Source organism: Anopheles merus, chromosome 3R, assembly GCF_017562075.2.
Source record: "Anopheles merus strain MAF chromosome 3R, AmerM5.1, whole genome shotgun sequence".
Classification (NCBI taxonomy): domain Eukaryota; kingdom Metazoa; phylum Arthropoda; class Insecta; order Diptera; family Culicidae; genus Anopheles; species Anopheles merus.
The window spans coordinates 47,930,213-47,951,674 of NC_054084.1; the positions used below are offsets into that span (position 1 = coordinate 47,930,213).

At 40.3% G+C, this 21,462-nt stretch overlaps 2 protein-coding genes and 1 long non-coding RNA gene across 3 annotated transcripts in view; 1 reads left to right on the forward strand and 2 right to left on the reverse strand.

Moving 5' to 3' along the window:
• Nucleotides 1–8,464: 8,464 nt before the first annotated feature.
• The window catches only part of LOC121597723, a 34,594-nt gene continuing 21,596 nt past the window's right edge, over nucleotides 8,465–21,462 (reverse strand). Inside the window, exons 2-3 of the long non-coding RNA XR_006005454.1 lie at nucleotides 10,148–10,275; nucleotides 8,465–10,058 (exon numbers count right to left, since the gene is read on the reverse strand). This is a non-coding gene — a long non-coding RNA (uncharacterized LOC121597723). The remainder of the gene's footprint in view (nucleotides 10,059–10,147; nucleotides 10,276–21,462) is intronic.
• On the reverse strand, nucleotides 15,570–17,476 carry LOC121597715. Its single transcript, XM_041923732.1, has 2 exons — nucleotides 16,946–17,476; nucleotides 15,570–16,871 (listed from the first exon to the last, which is right to left on the reverse strand). Exons 1-2 carry the CDS (start codon nucleotides 17,345–17,347, stop codon nucleotides 15,789–15,791), a joined length of 1,485 nt encoding a protein of 494 aa, XP_041779666.1. The 5' UTR covers nucleotides 17,348–17,476; the 3' UTR covers nucleotides 15,570–15,788.
• The window catches only part of LOC121597709, a 45,668-nt gene continuing 42,675 nt past the window's right edge, over nucleotides 18,470–21,462 (forward strand). Inside the window, exon 1 of the mRNA XM_041923715.1 lies at nucleotides 18,470–18,603. The gene's annotated coding sequence lies outside the window, so the exon portion shown is untranslated. The remainder of the gene's footprint in view (nucleotides 18,604–21,462) is intronic.

Here is a 21,462-nt window from a genome sequence, read left to right on the forward strand (position 1 = left end):
ACCTTTTAATCGGTTTTCCGTTTATCCGTATCCAAATGACAATCCAGCCTGCTCTCACTATGGCGAGCTCAATGACAGCTGCTTCAACCCATACTGAGAGGCTATCATCGTTTCCTCCTGCATACTGAGCAAGCTTGTTTTTTCCCCTGAGGAACTGAGGAAAATACACACCTAATCAATTACTTAAAAAGTAGTATAATTGTATTGATTCGTGATATATTTTGTAGTTTTGACCTGCATGCACAATTCTTAAACATTCCTATGAATCACAGAAAGGCCTAAAGTCTAAAGGCCTTGCTAACAAGCTTGAAAATTACACGCGACAAAGAACCCTATAAAAGCTAAATAAAATTACTTGCTTTTAATGGTTTGTAGTGTAAATTGAGTGACAGAGCCGACTAGCCACATGCCACATAAAAAAAAATCCGTTATTGCAAATTCATCCATGCTTAGAGAGCGTACACTCCTTTTCCACTGCAAGTCACATTGGAATTGCTTCAGTCATTATTTGTACTTGGAATATTTATACATTTTGTTTTCAACATTTTTCTCCAAATCCTTTTTCTTTGTCTATCCTTTCTTTGTCTGGATCCTAAATCAGCAGCTTCCATTCAAAAAGAATCAAATTTAGTTTCCATAATTCACGAAAACAAAATTCATTACTTGCACTCTCCATCGTTTGCTCTTCATCATCCCTTGTTGTTTCTTGAACACCCAAGTGCCACAAATCCACTAAACGACCACTAAACGGCTTCTAAACGACTCAAGTTCTCTACCTAAACGGAATATAGAAAGACTTCGTTTAGCAGACGCCAAACGACTCATGCATTCTAAAAATAGCAAAAAAGCTGGTGGCGCTATCTGTTGGTGGGATACCCCAACCAGTTGAGCTTCATCGCTTGGAGGAGAGCTTTCTCATTTCCTCTGTACTGTTGTATGGTTTCGCATTGAAGTTATGCATCGCTAGAACTAGAACGGCGATACGATTGTTTAAATACTAAACTCCAACGGAAACCACCAGCACTGAAGCAAGTGAGATTTGAGCAATGGTCATTGGTGTTGATACCCACGTATCTAACCACACGACCATTTATATAGATTTTTGCTCAGAAAGTTAGAAGGCTATATAGGTCATAATAAGATGAAACTTGTCGAAACACATTGCAAGAAAAGGATAGCAATATAATGATGAGTTGTAATACGCCATCTATTGATCAAACCAATGAAGCTGTGGAGCTTTCATTTTTTTTCTATGGATATTCAATTTTCCAGTCGTTTAAGCTTAATCTGTGGCGCTTGGGCACCTATAAATCATCAAAGGCAACACGATATCATCTTCAATATTTTCAGTTGTGCGTGGATCTATTTCTGCTTCAAGATTCGATGCGTTTACTGGTGCCCTTTAAACGTCCTAGATTTCGAAGCCTTCAATGGTTTACATGTTTAATGGAGCTGTTCTGACTTGATGTACTGCGGATCAAATCCAACCACGTCAGTACAACAACAAGTAAACAGATGAACTGAATAGAAAGGAAGAGTCAGAGTGTACTAGGGATGTAAAGGTGGAAGAAAGTGAAAGAGGGGGGAATACCTTTTTTTCGCCATGACTACCATGACGATGATTGCTCTGATTTTCCCCTTCCTTTTTTCTCACAGCACGCTGCTCATAGTGAGATCGCTTTCGTCTTGCATCATATGTCAACCCGATTTTCCGTGCTGAAATTGTCATCCGGGAAACGACGTAAAAATGACCGAAAATGCTTTCAGACCACTGCATGCACAACAACTAAAACCACAATGTATGCTACGATATAGCTATTGAAGCTTTTTCATCCAGCTGTCAAAACTTTCTCGCGCTGTTTGGTTAAATATTCTGGACGACTCGACCTCTGTATTATATAGACTTTGATAAAGACTTTGGGTTTTTCCATAAAATCGCATGCTTTTTAATTGAACTGTCACCGTATTAATACACGATGCGCAATCTCAGATTGCGCATGTATTCGTTTTATCAAAATATATGTCATTTCGCGTAGCCAACCCTCAGCTATAAACGTCATTTCCATACAATTTCAGATTGCGCCAAGATTGCGCATAAATTTTCAAGATTATACAGGGTTTTCCAATTGAGTTTAGACTAGCAGCATACTTTTTTTGAATAGTTGCAATAGATTCTTGACTAGCATCCTCTATTTTTGATTACGATCAATGGATTTTTGACTAGGAGCAATTGATTTCAGCAGGCCGGTTGCTGGCGCGGAGTGACCAAATTGTTTTTAGAGGTTATCGGTAGGAAATTTAAAGCATATTCGGTAATTTTCGGTAAAAACAACTTTTTATTCACTCACAAAATTTATTCAATTCCAATTTGATTGTTGAACGGTGAATACTTAGAAAAATATTTGATTTTCGGTCAGAAAAATTGAGTTTTATTGTGCTCAATTGTAAACCGATATTCGATCGAAAATCGATAGAACTACATATGGTCACTCTGAAAAACTTGTGCAATCTAGCTTTTGGTTAGGTTATTTATTTATTTATTTATTTATGAGCGGATGAAATTAAATATTATCCAGAGATTATTATTCAAGTCGATCTGTCACACCGGATGTTATAAACGCGTCGCTCTTAGGCTGTCATGCAGGGACCTGCTGAAATAAATTGCTCCTAGTCAATAATCCATTGCTCGTAATCAAAAATAGAGGATGCTAGTCAAGAATCTATTGCGACTATTCAAAAAAAGTATGCTGCTAGTCTAATCTCAATTGGAAAACCCTGTATGTCCGAGATATATAAATAGTTTTTGACAGATAAATATATCAAACCGACCCGTTTGACAGATAAATATATGCGCAATCTGAGATTGCGCATCGTCTATTGCTACGGTCAGCCAATTATTGAGCGTTCAACTAAAAAGCATGCCAACAAAAAAGCGTTCAACTATTGAATTATGACTCTAGTTAATCGAAAAATAATAAAACTCATGAAAAATTTCATACAAGAAAATATCTTTTTTTAGCAAGCTTTCACATTTTGGATTTGATTTGATTCCTGGATGAAAACATTCCAAGCGCCACAAATGCGCTAAACAACTCCTGAAACGGATCTAGATGACTCAAGTTCTCAACCTAAAAGGAATGCTTAAAGACCCCGTTTAGTAGATAGTGAACGGCTGGCTCATTTAAAAAAAAGCGACAAAAAATTAGTGGCGCCATCTGTTTGGGGGATAGCCAGCCAGTGAAGCTTTCATCGTTATGCTAGGTTTTCCTAATCCCTGTATTGTTGGATGATTTCGTATTGAAGTTATACCACCGACGAACCGATGTGACACTTCGAACAGAATGTGATTCAAAATTGTACCCATATTTTAAATAAAAATACGTTTAACACTAACGCCATTTTTATAGTGAATCGCTTACTACTGTACCTTGACACAGAAGAGAAACTGTCAGACCTCTTTTTTTTGTATTTCCCCACTATTTTCAAAGACTAGCAATATTTTATTCCCTTCTTACGCCATTCAATGTCAACGACGATGATGAAATGCCAAATTTTCATCTAAATTTTGACGTCGAAATTTGTGCTAGCATGAGTTATAAACCAGCTCGATAGTCAGTTCACTTTCAGCGTTTTTTGACTCAACCGAAAAACACATAAAAAAGTAGCAGCCTTGAGTTGTGAATAAATTGCAGTGATGAGAAACTTCCCATTTTTCCCGGATTTGGATCGATACTATTCCGGACTGAATCGAAGTCGCAATCAGAGTGAATTCGGCCTTTGAGGAAACGGACAAGTCTGGCGGGTGCGAATAAAACCCGCGAGTCAGAAAGAGTCTGCTCAAATCAGTACTGGAAATATTTGTCTCCTATCCATTTTCATCTTACGGCATCTTATCTTTTTCTTCAAACTTCGGAGAGTAGATTTGATCACAGAAATCCTGAAATTTTGAAGTAAAAGAGCTGTCAAACTTTCGCATTGAACTATCGTAATAGATGTTAAAAAATGTTATAAATCATCGGTACTGAGAAGAATGTTTATAGTAAGGAGAGTTCCACATCGTCTCACGTTCCACTGGTACATATCTAAACTCTGAACAACAGTACAGAACCAGCCCAGCTAATCCGGCGCTCTAGCACCAATCGAACACGACATCGAACATGAAAAATGTATGGGATTTGACATGTTTGTCTTGTTTGTTTGTTTGTGTCTAACAGTGCACCTCCATATGATTATATGGGTTTGTTCGAGTCGGATGTCGTCCGACCATCACCTTTTCGCGTTGCTGGGCGGGGAGGGATCCGTTGCTTTGGAGGTAAAGGGCCCCAAGCTAACGGTGGCAGTGAAGACGATGCGATCAGTATCTTAAGGGGCCTGTTGTGGAATCAGCATTCTACACTCACGGGTGTTGATCGGGATGTTGACTTCGGTTTCGGACTTCTAAAAAACACACAAAACACAAATTTAGAAGGTCGGGGTCGAGGGCTCCGTGGATTTCTTTATGAAATGGAAAAACATGAAGTTAATAAAAACTAGTTAATTTGTATCAAAACATAAATTAATTTTCTAACTAAAATTAAGAATTTGTGATTTAATATATCCTTTGATTCATTATCCGCATATCCGGGCGAGGTTAAGTCCCCATGAGCCCGGATAAACGGCGCTCCACTGCCAACTGCAGTGCTAGCAGAGCAACCATCCGGCACCCAGATTACAGTGGACTCACTTGAAACGGCCTGCAGGCTAATGGAACCTCTTATTACGATTGGTAGGACGTTCTTTTCGTGAACGTCCTGGTATTACGGTTCAGATTCATGTTTGTTTGGCGGGAATGAACGACCTAGCGTACTAGGACGTTCTTTATTTCGACGGATAGGTCGTTCTTTTCGTGAACGTCCTGGTCATACGGTTCACGTTCATATTTGCATGGGGAAAATGAACGACCTGGCGTACTAGGACGTTCGTTATTTTGGCGGCGTTATTTAGGACGTTATTTTCATGACCAACTCAGTACATTATGATTTATAAAGAATCGATGAACGTTGATTAGATGAAAGTAGGTCGTTCGTTCTTTAGGATGATTTGAATGAATCGTACAGTTCTGGTACTTGAGGCACAACTCTACATCCGACCATGGCCTGATGAGGCGCTATGGGGTTCCCCCTTAAGCGAAAATGAGGCTGTGGTGACTACTGGAGAGATTCAAGCAATAGCTAAGAAACTTAAGGACGGTCTTATGGGAATATCCAATATTGCGTTCAAGAAGGCAGTTGAAGAATTTTCTGAGGTCTTCAAGGTCGTCTTCCAGGGTTGAATTGATAGTGGTGAATTTCCAGCTTGCAGAAAGAGTCAACGGCTGGTTTTAATACCGAAGCCGGGAAAGCCTCCGGGACTTCCATCTTCCCAAAGACCATTGATAGTGTTGGACGGGGAAAGGAAGTTGCTGGAACGCCCAATTCTCAATCGGTTGTTCCTGTATACCGAGGGAGAGAGAAGCCTTTCCATCAACCAGTATGAATTAATGTCGTCGTCCATAACGAAGTAGAGGCAATGGCTGACCCGAGACGATACTGAAAATGCCCCTTCGTTGCTATGGTTACTATTGACGTCACCAACGCATTTAATAATGCAAGTTGAACAAGCATTGGGAAAAAAATTACTCCATGGGGGTACCATGGTTACTGGGGAAGCTCTTCAAGAGCTATTTCACGGGAAGAATTCTCCTTTTGGAGGCACAACGGCATTGTTGAGCGTTGGGTTTCGGCTTGAGTCTCTCAAGGCTCCATTCTGGGCCCGGTTCATTGGAACGTTCTCTACCACGGACTTCTGACTGCGGAAATGCCCTTGGGGTGCAGCGTAATAGGGTTTGCGGACTCCTGGTTGAAGGCGAGACCCAACGAGTTGAGGTACGGATCAATGAGGCGCTGGACAGTGGCGGATCTAACGGTAGGCGGACTGGGCGGTCGCCTGGGCCCCCGCCGATTTAGGGGCCCCGTAGATCGGCATTCTATAGTGTGCCGTATGGACAGAGTACTAGTAACAAGGGCCCCCGGAAGGATGGCCGTTGGGGCCCCGAGGTTGGCGAATCATTTGCACCCCCCCCCCCCCCCCGCGTCAACAAAAATGTGACTGATGATCGAAGGGGCCCCGAAGGCTTTTCAAGTTTACTGTTCAATATCCCAACACCAAGTTTAATGTCGCTACCCCCCCCCCCCCGCCCCGCCCCAACAACATTTACCATTTACAGGGGGCCTCAACTCGTCTTTCCGCCTAGGGCCCCCGATACCCTTAATCCGCCACTGGCGCTGGAGCACATTGAGCGGCGAATGCGCGGCCAAGACTGATTTCTTACTCATAAACAACCAAGACCAGCCAAGTTGCGGTGCAGAAACGAGATTATTTGTTACAAACCATCAAGCTTCTGGGAGTCATGCTTGACGATCGACTCCACCTCAACGCTCATGTTGAGTATGCGGCGAACGCATGGTTGCAAACAGGTAGGACACCAGACAGCAGCAAGCGAAGGCTTTTGACGTGTGTCTCAACTAGCCATCTGAAACACGGAGACCCAACATGGAAGAGGGGACTACGTACTCAGAAAAATCGGAATACTCTGGATTCTGGACAATCCGGGTATATTTATGCAGCTAATATAATCGCCAGCATGATCCCAACTCAAACGACCAAAACGCGATAAGTGGGTAAAACTATGGACCTGAGATGGAGCCCTATCTCAGTACACATACTGGTGCCTAAAGGCAGACAATTTTGGACTTATTTTTTGAAAGAGAGCAAAAGCTGCTCCTCCCTCTCTCCCACTTCTCTCTCGAATTTCATTTGTATGAATTCTAGGAGAAGGGGATGATGAGAAGAGACACATTCACCATCACCGCCAATACAGAGAATTTGATATTTGTCGGTGGTGTTTGGGGTATCGGCGTTGCTAATTCGGCGGATGCTAATTAAAAATGTTGTGTATATTTTCGTAGAGTATCTCATTGTCACGGAACTTTTGAATCAGGAATCGCGCATCGAATCGATGGAAGATGGGAGTACGAACAAGGGGGGAGAAGAGGAAGCACAGAGAAAAACGATGCACATTCACTCATACATTCTTACAGCAGCAGGCAATTCGCGAGAACATGAAATCGGGAGAGTATATTTCAACGCTCGCGAATGAGTGCAAGCAGGTGCGGTATGGAAGATAAAGCAAGACAGCCCAGTTTTTGTTCAAGCTAGGTTCAAAATGCTTCATTGGGAATGTGCCTCACACTCAGGGAGGACGAACGGGTTTACAACCGCAGAAGGGAGGGAAGTGTATTGAGTGCCGATCGCATACGAGCCGAAGAGCGCTGCATTACTTTTCGGGAATACCAGGAACAATGGGATTGTGCCGTGAATGGTCGATGGACCTACTGACTCATCCCGAATATCCAAGCATGGTTTACGAGCAAACACAAGTACAGGCGGTCCGCGAGAAACACGGTAGTACCTCTTATACGCGGATTCGGAGATACGCGGTTTTCTAAATTTGACAGTTTTTTGAGAAAATTGTACTGATTTTACACATTCATTGTCAAATTCCACGTAATTTCTCTATTGATCTATACCATTTGAAATGGTGTAAAATTGTTAAATTCAGTCAGAATCACATCAAATAATTAATTTGATACCTAAAACCACCCCCTACTTGCAAAATTACACGAAGATTAGTGATATTTTAACTGAAAATTACGAGATTAGACTTAAGCGGAAATTTGAGATAGGCGGTATTTTGCGGCCGTTTCGGTCCATTAACCGTGTATCTCGGGGACTGCCTGTAGATGGTTTTCCGATTCGACGATCAAAGGGAGGCAATGCTTCAGGCATGCGGTGAATCTTTTTCGGTCGAAATCATTGTTGAAATCATGTATGCTGACGAGGGCACTTGGAGTGTAGTTGCTCGAAGCATTAAAGGCATTATCAGTCGCCTCGAAGCTGATTGGAGGGCCGAACGTAAGGACAGCAATATAACGATGAGTAACACCGGCGTCAGCTGAGCAAATTAGTGAAATTTTGTCTGTCTATAAGATTAAAGTAACTTTGGTCCTTATGAACTCTTTTGTCGCTGGTGAAATTTGGTACTTGTCGATTTTTTTAATGTATCTATTGGTTAAAGCTTAATCTATGGCGCTTGGGATGGGGCTTCAACGCAGATCGAAACGTTGAAAGGGGTGTGATATAAACTCCAGGTGTATCGCTAATCGTGGAACAGTCGTGAACTAGCACGACTTAACAACATGCCCGTCATGGGTTCAAGCCCCGAATGAATCCTTCCCCAATACGTAGCATTGACTATCCTGCTACGGTAACAAAAAGTCACTGAAGCCAAGCCCACTTCACTGGGTACAGGCAGGCCTTGACCGGCAGCGGTTGTTTTGCCAAAAGAAGAAGAAGAAGAAGAAGAAGTTTAAGATATCCGTTGATTTTATTGTCTGTTACAAATGTGGTTTTGGTTAGAGTTATTCATACAGATTAGTGATACGAAGGAATTTTAAAAGTTTACGCTGGCAATCGCTCTCTGGTGAGAGGATGGTGTCCATGCTGTGGTCCAATTTGCAGGTGATGCGTTCCGCAGAATATCCATGACATTCGGTTAAGATGTGATGTCGACGCCACAGAAACTGCATAGTGGTGGGCTTGATTTTTGTAATAAAAAGGTGTGGGTAAGCCGGGTGTGTCCTATCCGAAGTCGTGATAGGATTCTCTGGTCTTGGTGTGATGGATGATCTTTCCATGGTGGTTGTTGCGAAATACCTAAAGAATAGGAGAAAAATGTAGATATTTACTGGGAAGAAAAAATCACAAATTTAGTTTAATTCCTATCTTCTGGTGTTGTGGCGCACAAAGAGATCGAGGGCGCGTATTTCGGGGCTATTTATCCCTTTTCTCCCCACCGCCATCGCAACCGTCGTTGCAAAATGGAGTGCACTGCATCCCTCCGTCGACCTTTGTCGCAGAACCCTAGAAATTCACACGATAACTAGAAGTCGTGGGGTTTGGCCAACGTTAACAAACGCAGTTGTCACAACAGTGGTGTTGTGGTACTGATGGTTCTCAGGAAAGAGCGACCGCTGCTAACCCAATAACCATTCCAGCTTTAAGCGATGATGGTTTTGCTAGGTCGAATGAAGTCACGGCGTGGAAGAGTGTTATGACAGCAGGCCGGATTATTACGTGCTGCGTTGGCTAGTCGGTCTGATATTTCGTTTCCCTGGATACCTGTGTCACCATGAATCCAGCAGAATGTGACTTGGGGTGAATTCGGTATATTGCAGAGTTGTTGAATGTTCGGGTCGCGGGTGATTCCAGATTCAATTGCTTGAAGGACACTTGCACTGTCAGTGAAGATCACGTTAAGTTTGTCTCTGTGTACACCATCAACAGCAGCAACCAGGACTATTGCTTCTGCGGTGAAGATTGAGGTATGGTCTGCTAGTCGGATGGCGCTATTGTCGATACTGGAGTAGATTCCACAGCCAGAGGAACCGTTTTGTACTAATCCGTCAGTGAAGATGAGATGGTAGTCATGGTATTTTTGCTGAACGAGTTCAACAATATGACGGTTAGCAATGACACTATTGCAACCAGCCCGAAGCTGATTTTTGATGATCCAGTCTATTTGTGGTGGGCGGCAGTACCAGGGGCGACTACCGATTTGGATGAGTTTGGTGACTGAGGGGAGTGTTTGTTCTGTTAGCGTGACGAATTCGACGTTTGCCCCTTGGATAAGGGCATCGGCCTTGATGGTTTTCTCTATCATTCGTCCTGCAGCTGCTACTATCTTGTCGGTTATGATGTGATCCAAGGGTTGAAGTCCGCTTTCACACAAAAGTGATGCTATGAGGCTCGTGACGAAACCCCCGGTAGCACAGCGGATGGCGGTATGGTAGAGTGATGCAATTTGTTTTTGGAAATTTTCCCGTTGCCGGGAGAATACCATTGGTTTTAAATTTTCCTCTCCTCCGCTCAACTTGTCAGTGGCAATGAAATCCTACATCCACCCTGCATGGGGGGAAAAGCTGCAAAAGCAGTGCATCAAGACGCTGTATTGTTCTCTTATTCGATCGCCGCTTGAATATGCCTGCATTGTGTGATAGTCAACACCTACTTAGCTTGAGTCAATCCATCGGAAAGCAACACGCCTTGCCCTTCGTGATTGGTACCGTCGGCTCGATTATGAGAGAAGGTGTCTGCTGCTAGGGCCCATTAAATACGGTACATATGGTCAACCTAAATCTAACGAAAGAACAAAAAAAATAACATAGTGTCTGATCAAGGAAGGAGGAAAGGAAGAAGGTTCAATAGCATGTAAGGATAGAGAACGGAAGGAGTCTAATGAAGAGTTGAAGTCAAATAAATGATATAGGCTGTTAAGAGACAGGAAAGGCATATTGTGTGCGCCTCGGAAGACCAGTTTGTGCTTCTAAATAAAGCTATCCGTTTAGTAATCCTATCCTACATACCAGCTATGGATATGACTATGTGCTGCGATCAACTACATTCCTATTCAATATTAGGACTTTGTGTTCTAGTTGTTTGCATTATATTATTCCTCAACTCGCAATGTTATCTAGTCGTTCATGTACAGAATTCGTTCTAATTTTCCACACAAATACGCAGTTTTCATATCAAAATGCTTGAGTTTGTACATGTATGGGCAACAGAATACTTTTTGATCAGCAGGGAAATTAACCAAATCGGGTTATTGAAATTCCGATTGCGACTTCAATTTAACATGCAAAGTGCCTTTTCAATTTTCCTTCTCTCAACACGCTTTGGACATCCAACATGTTACTACGAATAGAATTTTGGATTCTAACTTCTCTTGAATTATAGAACCAGGAATCCTTTTCATTGACTATTTCGAAAGCCTTAATACGTCTGCCAAGACACCATGGGATGGAATTTTCCCCGTCTGATGCATTGCTGCACAATTTGCAATACGTTTCAGGTTCGACGTCGTATTCTTCACACAAACCATCGGGAATGCTTTTAACATGCCTTTTTTGTTTTGGGACCGCAAGCGATAAACGGAAAGTATCGGCTCAAGGTAATGAACGACGTCTCGACGTGCGATAAGCACCATTTTTACGTTTTTAACCGCCCGGCCAGTTTTCTCATACAACTCCTAGAACCCCAGATCAACAATTTTCCCGACCGACGAAAGATTTCCGTTTGGGGACAGAACAAAATGCACTTTGGTCAGGATATACCTTCTCCATCCATATAATCAATTAGACCGGTTCCGAGCCCAACTCCTCTCGTATATTTTCCACCTGCAATCCAGATCATCGATTTTCTCGATTCGTACAGATTTACCAATATCGATGCATTATTCGTCCTTATTCGAATCAACCTACCACACTGCCAAATCTTTCATGTGGTCCGTCAACAAACACACGCCATCCTTATCTGTATTCAGTATTACCATTACAAGCAACCCCCGAGATACGACTGCATTTGGGACCGAAAAAATGTCCCAAAAATAGGCATAAGTCGAAATAGTCGTATGTCGAATATCTGTGAATACAAAGTTAAGGGGCGGTCCCGTGGTACAGTCGTCAACTCGAACGACTCAACAACATGCCCGTCATGGGTTCAAGCCCAGAATGAACCTTCCCCACGTAGCAAGGATTGACTATCCGTGGTAATGAATTAAGTCTCGAAAGCCTGTATAGGCCGGCATGTCCGCGTAGGACGTTACGCCAAATAGAAGAAGAAGATAAAGTTAATAACCGAAGTTGGAGAATCAAAATTAATGATATCGTGTATTTTATTTAAAACAATGTTCGGTAATGTATTAATTTTACTCTAACAGCCGTTTACACGATATAGATATTCAAGATCGGATAGTTGGGAAATTTCAATGACAACTTTAAACCGTCAAAATCAAATCGTCCTATCTGCAAATCGTTGCAACTCGAAGGGGTCGTAACTCGGGGGACGCCTGTATGGTTGGTTAGATGATTTGCTTTTTATGCTCAGCTGCTCACTCCTTGCAGCCATGCTTGAAGTGTCCTTTTCTCTCTCAGTAGTAATCGACATTTTTTTTCCTTTTGATGATACCAACGTTCAACACCATCGCCCTTTTTCCTTGTCATCCTATAGCATCGTCTTTTTTATCTAGCACAGTGGTTTTGTACCTTTTTGCAGCTTCCGCCCCCCCTTCCCCCCAAGTGGGGTGCCTGCAGGATTTTATTCCCCACTCACAAGTAAGCAGGGTAAGAGCGTGGCAATTCATGCTATTTAGCGAAATTATGATAAAAAAAAACTTCAAAAACTTCAACTTCAAAAGGTCAAAATTCATAATTCATAAAATAATTCCTCACCGGCTCAAAATCGCTGTTCTAGCAGAACATGTCGTGTAAAAACGCGACGCGATAATAGAATTTGTATGTTACTTTGAAAGTATATTAAATATTGTTTCCTCACACAAAACAAAAAAGAGAGGAAAGAAAAATCGATAGTTTGAGAATAACAAACGTTTCCAGATTTGAAGGGAGGAATACAAAAAGTACAGATCTGAAGCAAAATACAGATCTGAAGCAGTATTCAATATTTAAATTGGGGTATATTTTTATTCTCAACTTTGCAGCCCGTGATTATCAGAAAATGTTTACTAGAGGCCCTCTGATGAAATGAGTTTGACACAGCTGGCCAAAATTATTATTTTATTATTTTTATTAATTTTTTGCCACTATTTCATTATGGGTTTGGGCATTTTCTAGAAATCGTGAGACTGTCAAAAGGTATAAGTTGTAAAACCTTCAAAACGTTCTGAAGATGATTACAAGACTCTCTGTTAACACTAAAATTTGAGTGTTGAAGGCTGGCTTATCAATCTGTGAAAGTAGGGGAAAGCGGAGCAATGTGGGGCAAAATGGGCACCCTCTATTTAAGCATTATTTCACTACAAAGATACTTTCCAATGCTCAAAATGTATTCATTAGAGTGTTCTATGAACACCATGTAAGATTCATAACCTATAACCAAGAAAAATGCAAAATAAGGTTAGTAGCATATTGATGTAATTTTTGCCATAAGAAAATCGAAAATAAGCTTAAACCAGTGTCACAGGGATGCGTTGAAGTTTTACATGATATCTTCTTCTTCTTCTTTGGCTCAACAACCGATGCCGGTCAAGGCCTGCCAACCCACTTGTGGGGTTGGCTTTCAGTGACTTATTGATTTTCCCCCATAGCAGGATAGTCAGTCCTACGTATGACGGCACGGTCTATTTGGGGCTTGAACCCATGACGGGCATGTTTACATGATATACTTTAAAAAATATAATATTTCTATACAATTTGTATCAAGAAAGCAAGGCGATTGATTGCGTATTTTTACTAATATAAAAAAATACAGAAATGCTTCACGTGGGGCAATATGGGCAGTTACGTTTGGGGCAGATGCTTTTGACATACGGCAGGTAGGCTATGGTGTTGTATTTGTCGCCTCAATAGAAATAACAGGCACAGCTTCAAAAGATTCGATTTTGTAGATTTAAACGTGTAAAAACTGTTTTAATTTAGATAAAATGTTTTTGGAAGAATTTTATGGGCTTTCCTGACCATCAAAACAAAAGATAGAACGAAAATACATTTCACGAAACGTGCGCAAAAGCATAGACCATTACCTTAGCGCAGCTGTTGTGATCCCTATTGCTCCAGTTGACGTTTCACAGTTTGTTTACATATGCCAATTTTGCCCCAGGGATATGCCCATTTTACCCCGCGTGTCAAAATAGCTTCTCGTAAAACATCAACTTTTATATTACACTTTTTTCATGATTTTAAGTTCTTTTTGATTCTATTTGGTAATTTAAATCCATAGATAAATGGTGGAGGCATACAATAATGCAAGAATAAATGTGTTTTGTGGCATATTCAAAGGAATATTTAGTAAACTGCTTAACATGCCCATTTTGCCCCGCTTTCCCATACGCTAACAATGCAAAACGTAGAGAAACCGAGTATTTCTAATGTTTTTTTAACATGTTGCTCGGAATTTTTAAAGTATTGATACTTAACAGGTACAGTAAAATTTATAGAATGAACTACCATATTCAGAAAACTGTGAATGTCGAAATATACGTATATAAGTTCCCGCTTATCTCGGAGACTATCTGTACTTGGTGATTTGTAAAAATTGTTAGTCTGCTCTTTAAAGCTATCTTAGCCGCACAAATTGCATTACAAACCAAAAAAGTTGTGTGTGTGTGTGTGTGTGTGTGTGTGTGTGTGTGTGTGTGTGTGTGTGTGTGTGTGTGTGTGTGTGTGTGTGTGTGTGTGTGTGTGTGTGTGTGTGTGTGTGTGTGTGTGTGTGTGTGTGTGTGTGTGTGTGTGTGTGTGTGTGTTAAGTTTGGTGACGCAATTTGCAGGATGTACGGAATTCGAATCAAAATGTCTGTAATTTCAAACATGAGCTCGAAACTGTCCGAAATATGAATTAAAACATCGCAGCAATTCAATGATGTTTTGCAATGTTGAGAGTAAAACTATTCTAAATCTTTTTTTTTCCTCACAGATTAAAAAGGTTTGCTTGAGTTAAGTAAATCTTGCAGAGGTTTGACCGATTTTTTGCAGAGGTTTGACCGGTTTGAATTAGTAAGAAAATATTACAAGCCAGAATTGCCTTAAGTGTCCGTTATTCAAAACAATACGATTTTTTTTAAATTAAGAAAATGTTTTCTTGATTCTTAAAAATATTCGATTTTAATATGTAATAATAGCCATAAAATATCTAAAGCCAAAGGACAAAAAAACAAATCTGGAAAGGTAGACAAATTTATGGAGGAGTAGGAAGATGCTTGAATGTACAGTCAGAATTCAATAGTTGAACGCTTTTTTGTTGGCATGGTTTTTAGTTGAACGCTCGATAGTTGGCTGACAGTTCAATTAAAAAGCATGCGTTTGTATGGAAAATCCGGTTTTTTTAAAATTCACAAAAAATCTCATGGTCTGCCGAGAAAAATTTCAGAAATTTTTGGTATGGAAAAACGTGCAAAATGTTTAAATAATTTTATTTTGTTTTAATTCTAGGGAATTGAAAGTTTTATTTTGTACAATAAAACAAACAAATGAAGGATGAGGACGAAAATTTTCTATTTTAGCGTTACGTAATTGATGGATTACACCTAAGACAATCAACTAGTGATGGATTTGCAGCAATTCCATTAGGTGAAGCATGCTACATACAACATTTCATCCTCCCCTCCGCTCCGCACTCCCGCTCAATACTTATACTGGCCTAATCAGAGTTTCACTCATACTGTCAAAACAGTGGCGTTCAAATTTGGTTATAAAAACAAGCTATGCCATACTCTTTGGTCTAGTTTAGAAAGTACAATTCAAACATATAAAAAAAATCTGTAACGAAAAACTATGATGTCCTTGCAAGAAATTAAGGCTACAAAAGATCTCTTTCCCTCCGTTGCCAACAAAAGCAATAAGACTATTCTCACATTGTAGATTATGTGGATATTTGTTTAGCAGAACGAAAAAGCATGTATGTGTAAGAATATTAACAGATTTCCAAAATAAAGGAATTCAACTATATTTTTCTACACGTCTTCATAAAAAGTTTCTGTGGAAAAAATATTCGTTTTGTTCGTTTTGTTCGACTGATTCAGTTATCATTGCGTGAATTTTAAGAACCGAAACGCACATCCCACCAAAACGCACACACTTCAGACTAATTTGTCACACTTCACTTTCTTCTTTTGGGTTTCCGCGCAAAACGCTTACATTTCATTTCGATCGTAACGAATTGGGTTTCTTTAAAAGTTGCCAATACGGTTCCATATCCACTGGAGCACCGACCGAATGTTTTAACTCCTTCCTTAACGAATCTAGCTGCCTGCGTAGAACCGGCTTCAAGCAGCGTTTCACATGAAAGGGAACCGGTTGGGGAATGGGTGTCTCAAACACTTCCATAGCAGCGGCACAGTTGCAGGATATACAGTGTACATGATTTTTAACTTCGGCACCTAATTTACCGCCAGCGGCAATGTTCAAATTATTTAATGTTGCTTTTAGAAAACCCAGCTCGTTTTCGATTTCGTCCACTTTTGTCTGTATGTTCGATGCCACTGCTTCTCTTTTGAGACTGTTTTGCTCCGCCACTGTTTCGGGAACAATTTTCACAGTACAAGGATCCTGTATCGAGTTTTGTACAGGGGATTTGACTTCCCAGCCCATAGACGATGGAATTTTGCCATTTTCTTCCTCCAGGCGGTTGGGTAACTCGTCCCTGCACAAGGTAACCATTGCTTCCACCTTACCAAGTCGTTCGGAGAGCATTTTCTCTCGTTTCAGCAAAAAATCAACAATCGCCACAAGTTGTTCAAAGTTGTCACAAAAGATAGCTCCCGCTTTGCTTTTCTCGTTTTGTGTGCCATTTGATGCCGGCAGCGTCGATTTTTCATCATCTTCCTGTATACAACTTATACCTTCCTGATCCTGCTCCATAACAATATCAGTGGTCGGTAGTGCCGAATTGTTGTTTTTACCGTCTTTGCAATACACGACCGACTGATCTGAGGTTGACTGCAGTGCGGAAGGTTCATTTCCATCTGTTGCTTCTGATGGTGATGCATCACGCGGCGCTGCTAAGCCATCAATATCGTTCACTGTCTTTTTTTGATCAACTTCAAAGATCTGTTCGTTTGCGTTCACTTGAGTAGATGGGTTGTTTTCTGAGAAGGATACATTACTCTGCGATGGGTTTATATTCTCATCGTCTGCAGTAGCACCACATTCGGCCAAACATATACATTTCATAGGTTGCCACTTGGTTTCAATTTTATTGACACGTTCACTGATTTCATTCATCTTAAAGACATACTCAAGCAAAGGTTATAGTGAATGGAATGTTATACAGTGCTTTGGACACGTATTTTGGTTACCTGACATGCAATTTTTTCAATTTCAAACAACACATTTTGCCACTGTTCTTCATTCGCATGGTCTTTGTCTTCTGGCGAGGGCGATCGAGTTGGTGTATCATTCACATTGATTTCCTCTTCATTTTCACTTTGTTCGCTCGATGGAGGAGGATTATCAACATTTTTACATGAATCTTTTGTTATATCTACTCCAGAGTGGTTTCTTGCAACTTCGTTATACTTCTCGGTTGATTCATTCAAGTGATGCGCATTGGACGGATTTTTCCCGCCGACCTTCTGGGCCAATACCAAGAGACACAAAACTTCTCGAAGTCGATTTAAATTTACTGCACCGTAAACCTGTGGGTGTTCACATGATATTGCCCGATTTATAAGCTCCATTAAATCACTTTCCTCAGCCATTTTTCCACGAAAAAAGCCAACTCGCCAAAAATTTGATTGCTGCTCTGATTTCTTTCTACAGCCACCTTAGATGACTTTGTGCATAGAACCATATGCTTTGCCATTGCACCCTTTATTGGTATGTTTAATCCGATTTTGAAGGTCTATTGCAGAAACAGCTTTTGTGTACCATTTGATATTTTATCGTAACTATTCTAGTAAATATAATCTCGAATCTAGTGACCTGCAATACAGGGGTTTTCAGGGGTTCTGATCATCTTGGGACACTTCTTCACTCTTTCTTACGGTAAATGATGGGCTTGTGTGATGGGGAGTGGACTCTACATCAACCCTTTTTGTGAGACCTATTTTGATTCTAATTGGAATTTCCAATGAGGTTATATAAATAAAGTGTCGTAGTTCTATGTTCTCTTAAGACAGAGTCATTAAAGTGTCTCAAAATTATTAGAGCCCCTGAAACCCCATGTAAAAATAAATATTCAATGAAAATTCTCACACCTTCAATAAATTGACTGTTTCATCTCTCCATATGCATTTCCGCCATAAACCAACTGCAGCTATCAAAGGGAGGATCCATTAAAATTTCAACATGGGCTGTCTAGTGACAGTTTACGAAAATGTTTTGTTTACACTACGAGAACATTCCTCAAAATTGTTTATTAGTCTTTTACTTTTTGCATATTTTCCCAATGCATCAGTATGTAAGAAGACAAACTCGATGAAGCAGGTTTATGATTTAAAAAGCTTTCTAACCATCATTGTCACAATTTTCCACTCTCTCTCTTTCTCTCTCTCTCTCTCTCTCTCTCTCTCTCTCACACACACACACACTCTCTCTCTCTCTCTCTCTGTTGCTCTTTGTCCCACAGTTCTAAGTCTTTTAACCAGGGTCCAGTTTAAAAGTATACTATGAAGCTCCACTTTGTTCAAGTGCTGTTGTATTTTCCATATAGAAGTATCAAACCCCTCGTAACCAATGATACTCGTTCAAAAGATAAACAGAGAGATATTCCACAATAAAGAGAGCACGCCTTTCTCGAGCGGACGAACATTCTCTGGGTTTAGGGCAGCTGAAGAGCAATACGAACGAACGAAATCACTTCAGTTTACGTTCGGTGATGATACAGCATCAACGCGTTTTGAGAAGGTCCCGTTTGCTACTGTTCGCCTGATGCTTATTATTACGTCGGTGGTTCGGTTGAACTATAAACAGTTCAGATTTTAAAATAGCTTAGAAGCTAAAGAGAGTTCTTAGTGTACGTTATACGGCAATAGTTGCATATTATAAAAGTAACAAGTATTTGAAAACAGAAAATATTTTGAAAATATAATATTTTGCAATAACGGAATAATGCAAGTGGTCAACATTCCAAATTAAAAAAAAAACGCAAAATCATAATTATGGTGTAGCAAAATGTGCTATGAATTGGCTGTGAATTGGATGTAGGGAAAGGAAAGGACTGAAAGGGATTATTATAAACGTTAAAAAGTAATAATTAAAAATGTGACAAAGTGCAATAATAATGCAAAAAAAGAAACCAATCATCAACAGAATTTACTATCATATAAAAGCATAACAGCTCTTCGATAAATAAATTTATTAACACGTCTCCTTTTACTCATACTCAACTTCTTTTGTATCGTTCGCACGTTGATAAAACCGCTTATGCGTGGTTTTCTTCTTCTTCTTTTGGCACAACAAACACTGCCGGTCAAGGCCTGCCTGTACCCATTAGCTTGGCTTTCATTGACTTATTGTTACCATAGCAGGATAGTCAGTCCTACGTATGGGGGCACGGTCTATTCGGGGTTTGAACCATGACGGGCATGTTGTTAAGTCGTACGAGCCGACCGCTGTACCACAAGACCGGGCTTGTAGCTGGTCATTTTACTTTAATCCAATCATGGAATTGAGTATGTCATAGTCGAAAGCAAAAAAAATGTTTTTAACGGTTTTCATGAATGATTCAAATTTAACAGCATTAAATTTGAGTTAAACTTTTACTAAACGCTAATGCTATTATCATCTTTTTGACGGCGATACCCTATATGTGCCATCTTTTAAAGAATACCTGGAAAGTTTGACGCTCATGATTGGTATGCAATGCAATAAAAGAAGGCAATCCATTTTTGTCCGCAATATTCATGTTAGAGTAGCGTACGGATACAGGTACAAGCAATGAAATAACATAGGTGTGTGTGTGTGTGTGTGTGTGTGTGTGTGTGTGTGTGTGTGTGTGTGTGTGTGTGTGTGTGTGTGTGTGTGTGTGTGTGTGTGTGTGTGTGTGTGTGTGTGTGTTTGTGTTTGTGTTCTCGGCTCTCAATTAACTATCCCGGCATCTGTTTGTCAACGATTCGTCGAAGCCAAAAGTAATTACCTTATAACAATTTATGCTTTCTTTACAATGAGTGTGTCCTTTACTTCTGTTCAAATTTCTGTTCCGGGGCCTTTCATGCTTCAATTACAATCTCATTCATTTGATGAAAAAGCTTGTAAACAAATTTCCATGGAGCAATCGCAATTCGAGCATTTTACAGTCTTTCGGAGCGTGTTGTATTCGTCAGTGTGCCAGTTTGTAAATAATTGTTGTGCAATCAAATGCCAGCATTGTCCTGTCTGCTTTACTTTAATTGAGTTTTCTGATTTGATTATTGTTCAATAAATGTATTTACACAAAAGGCTTAGCGTATACAGTGCGTGCGTGCAGATATGCTACCAGCAGAAACGGTTTCCCACGAGCCATATGTTTCAAGTTTTACAGCACTAGCTATTTACAGAATGACTAGCAATGCACGTACAAAAGGCCTCGTAACGCTAAGAATGATCGATTGAGCAGTAGCAAACATAAACAATCATTTCATTACTAATGGCTGAGCAATATTTATCTGTTTGGTCATATATTTATCGAGCTGATGGTGTACAATCCCTGCAGCACTGCCTCCAGATATCCGGCTTTAAGATTGAAAAGTTCGGTCGAGCGGTAGCAGTTGCTCGCACTGGCGATCAGTCTTGCCTGTCTGTTCTGTACTTTTGAGCGTAAATATTTACCAACAAAAACTATCAAAACATTAAAATATGATCGTGCAGAATTGAGATATTAGATCGGTGCGCTGACTGTTGATACATTATCCATCCAAATAAATATAGTTTCGTTATTAACATATAACAGCACATAGTACCAGCCAATATCACATAATACAGCACACTTCAATATTAAAGCACACAGCTAGAGAAAAAAACCTTACAGACAATTAGCATGCCTAATTTCACATTTTCATCATGAGATTTTCACGAATCAATACACCAAAGATCAAAAGAATGTTGACGTGTGAAATTGCGTTTGGCACCACCGAAACACGCACCAACATTATTTGCTCCCCTAATTTCATTTCGTCTCGTTTGCATAACGTTCTGCCGAAATTGTCATTAATGGTCGTGCGTTTATGGCCAAGCATCTCATATCGTACAAAATCGTATAACGTGCGATCCCCTAATGTTTCTGGGTTTCTATCTCCTCACCTTCTTAATAAAAGCCATATATAATCCACATGCATCGTTTGAGCTTCAAGGTAATAAATGAATTTATATTGGGCTTTATAATTTCTTCTACTTAAGTACAATTGAAGAAACTTGAGCCGTTATAAAGATCAGCAATCAAATTAAGAGTGCTTTGGGGCATCTGACACAAAGGAAAAGTTCCCAAAAACGCTCATTTGTTTTATCGTATCTCTCTTCTTCAAAGTGGCGTTAGATTTTGCTAGTGTCTTGCTAGGCTTTACAAAAAAAAACCTATAACAAAAAAAATATGATAGAGCATCATCCGCGTAATTCCATCACACAAATTCACTTATCTTCGATATCGTCCGTGGGCGTATACCAATATCTTTCGCGAGTTCTTTTTTCCAATCTGCCGCGCAAGGTGCTTGCTGTTTGTTATGCTTTTAGCAGTGCTCTTCAATTTAAACGATTTTGTTGCCGCGAACCATGAGCGCCGAGTCTAATTGTTTTTGGCACACTTTTAATAATCGCACACGCCCGTGGCAATCGCCATATACCTGTGTAGTACATTCAACATGGCACTATGGCATAGCAACCAACTTCCATAGGCGTAGGC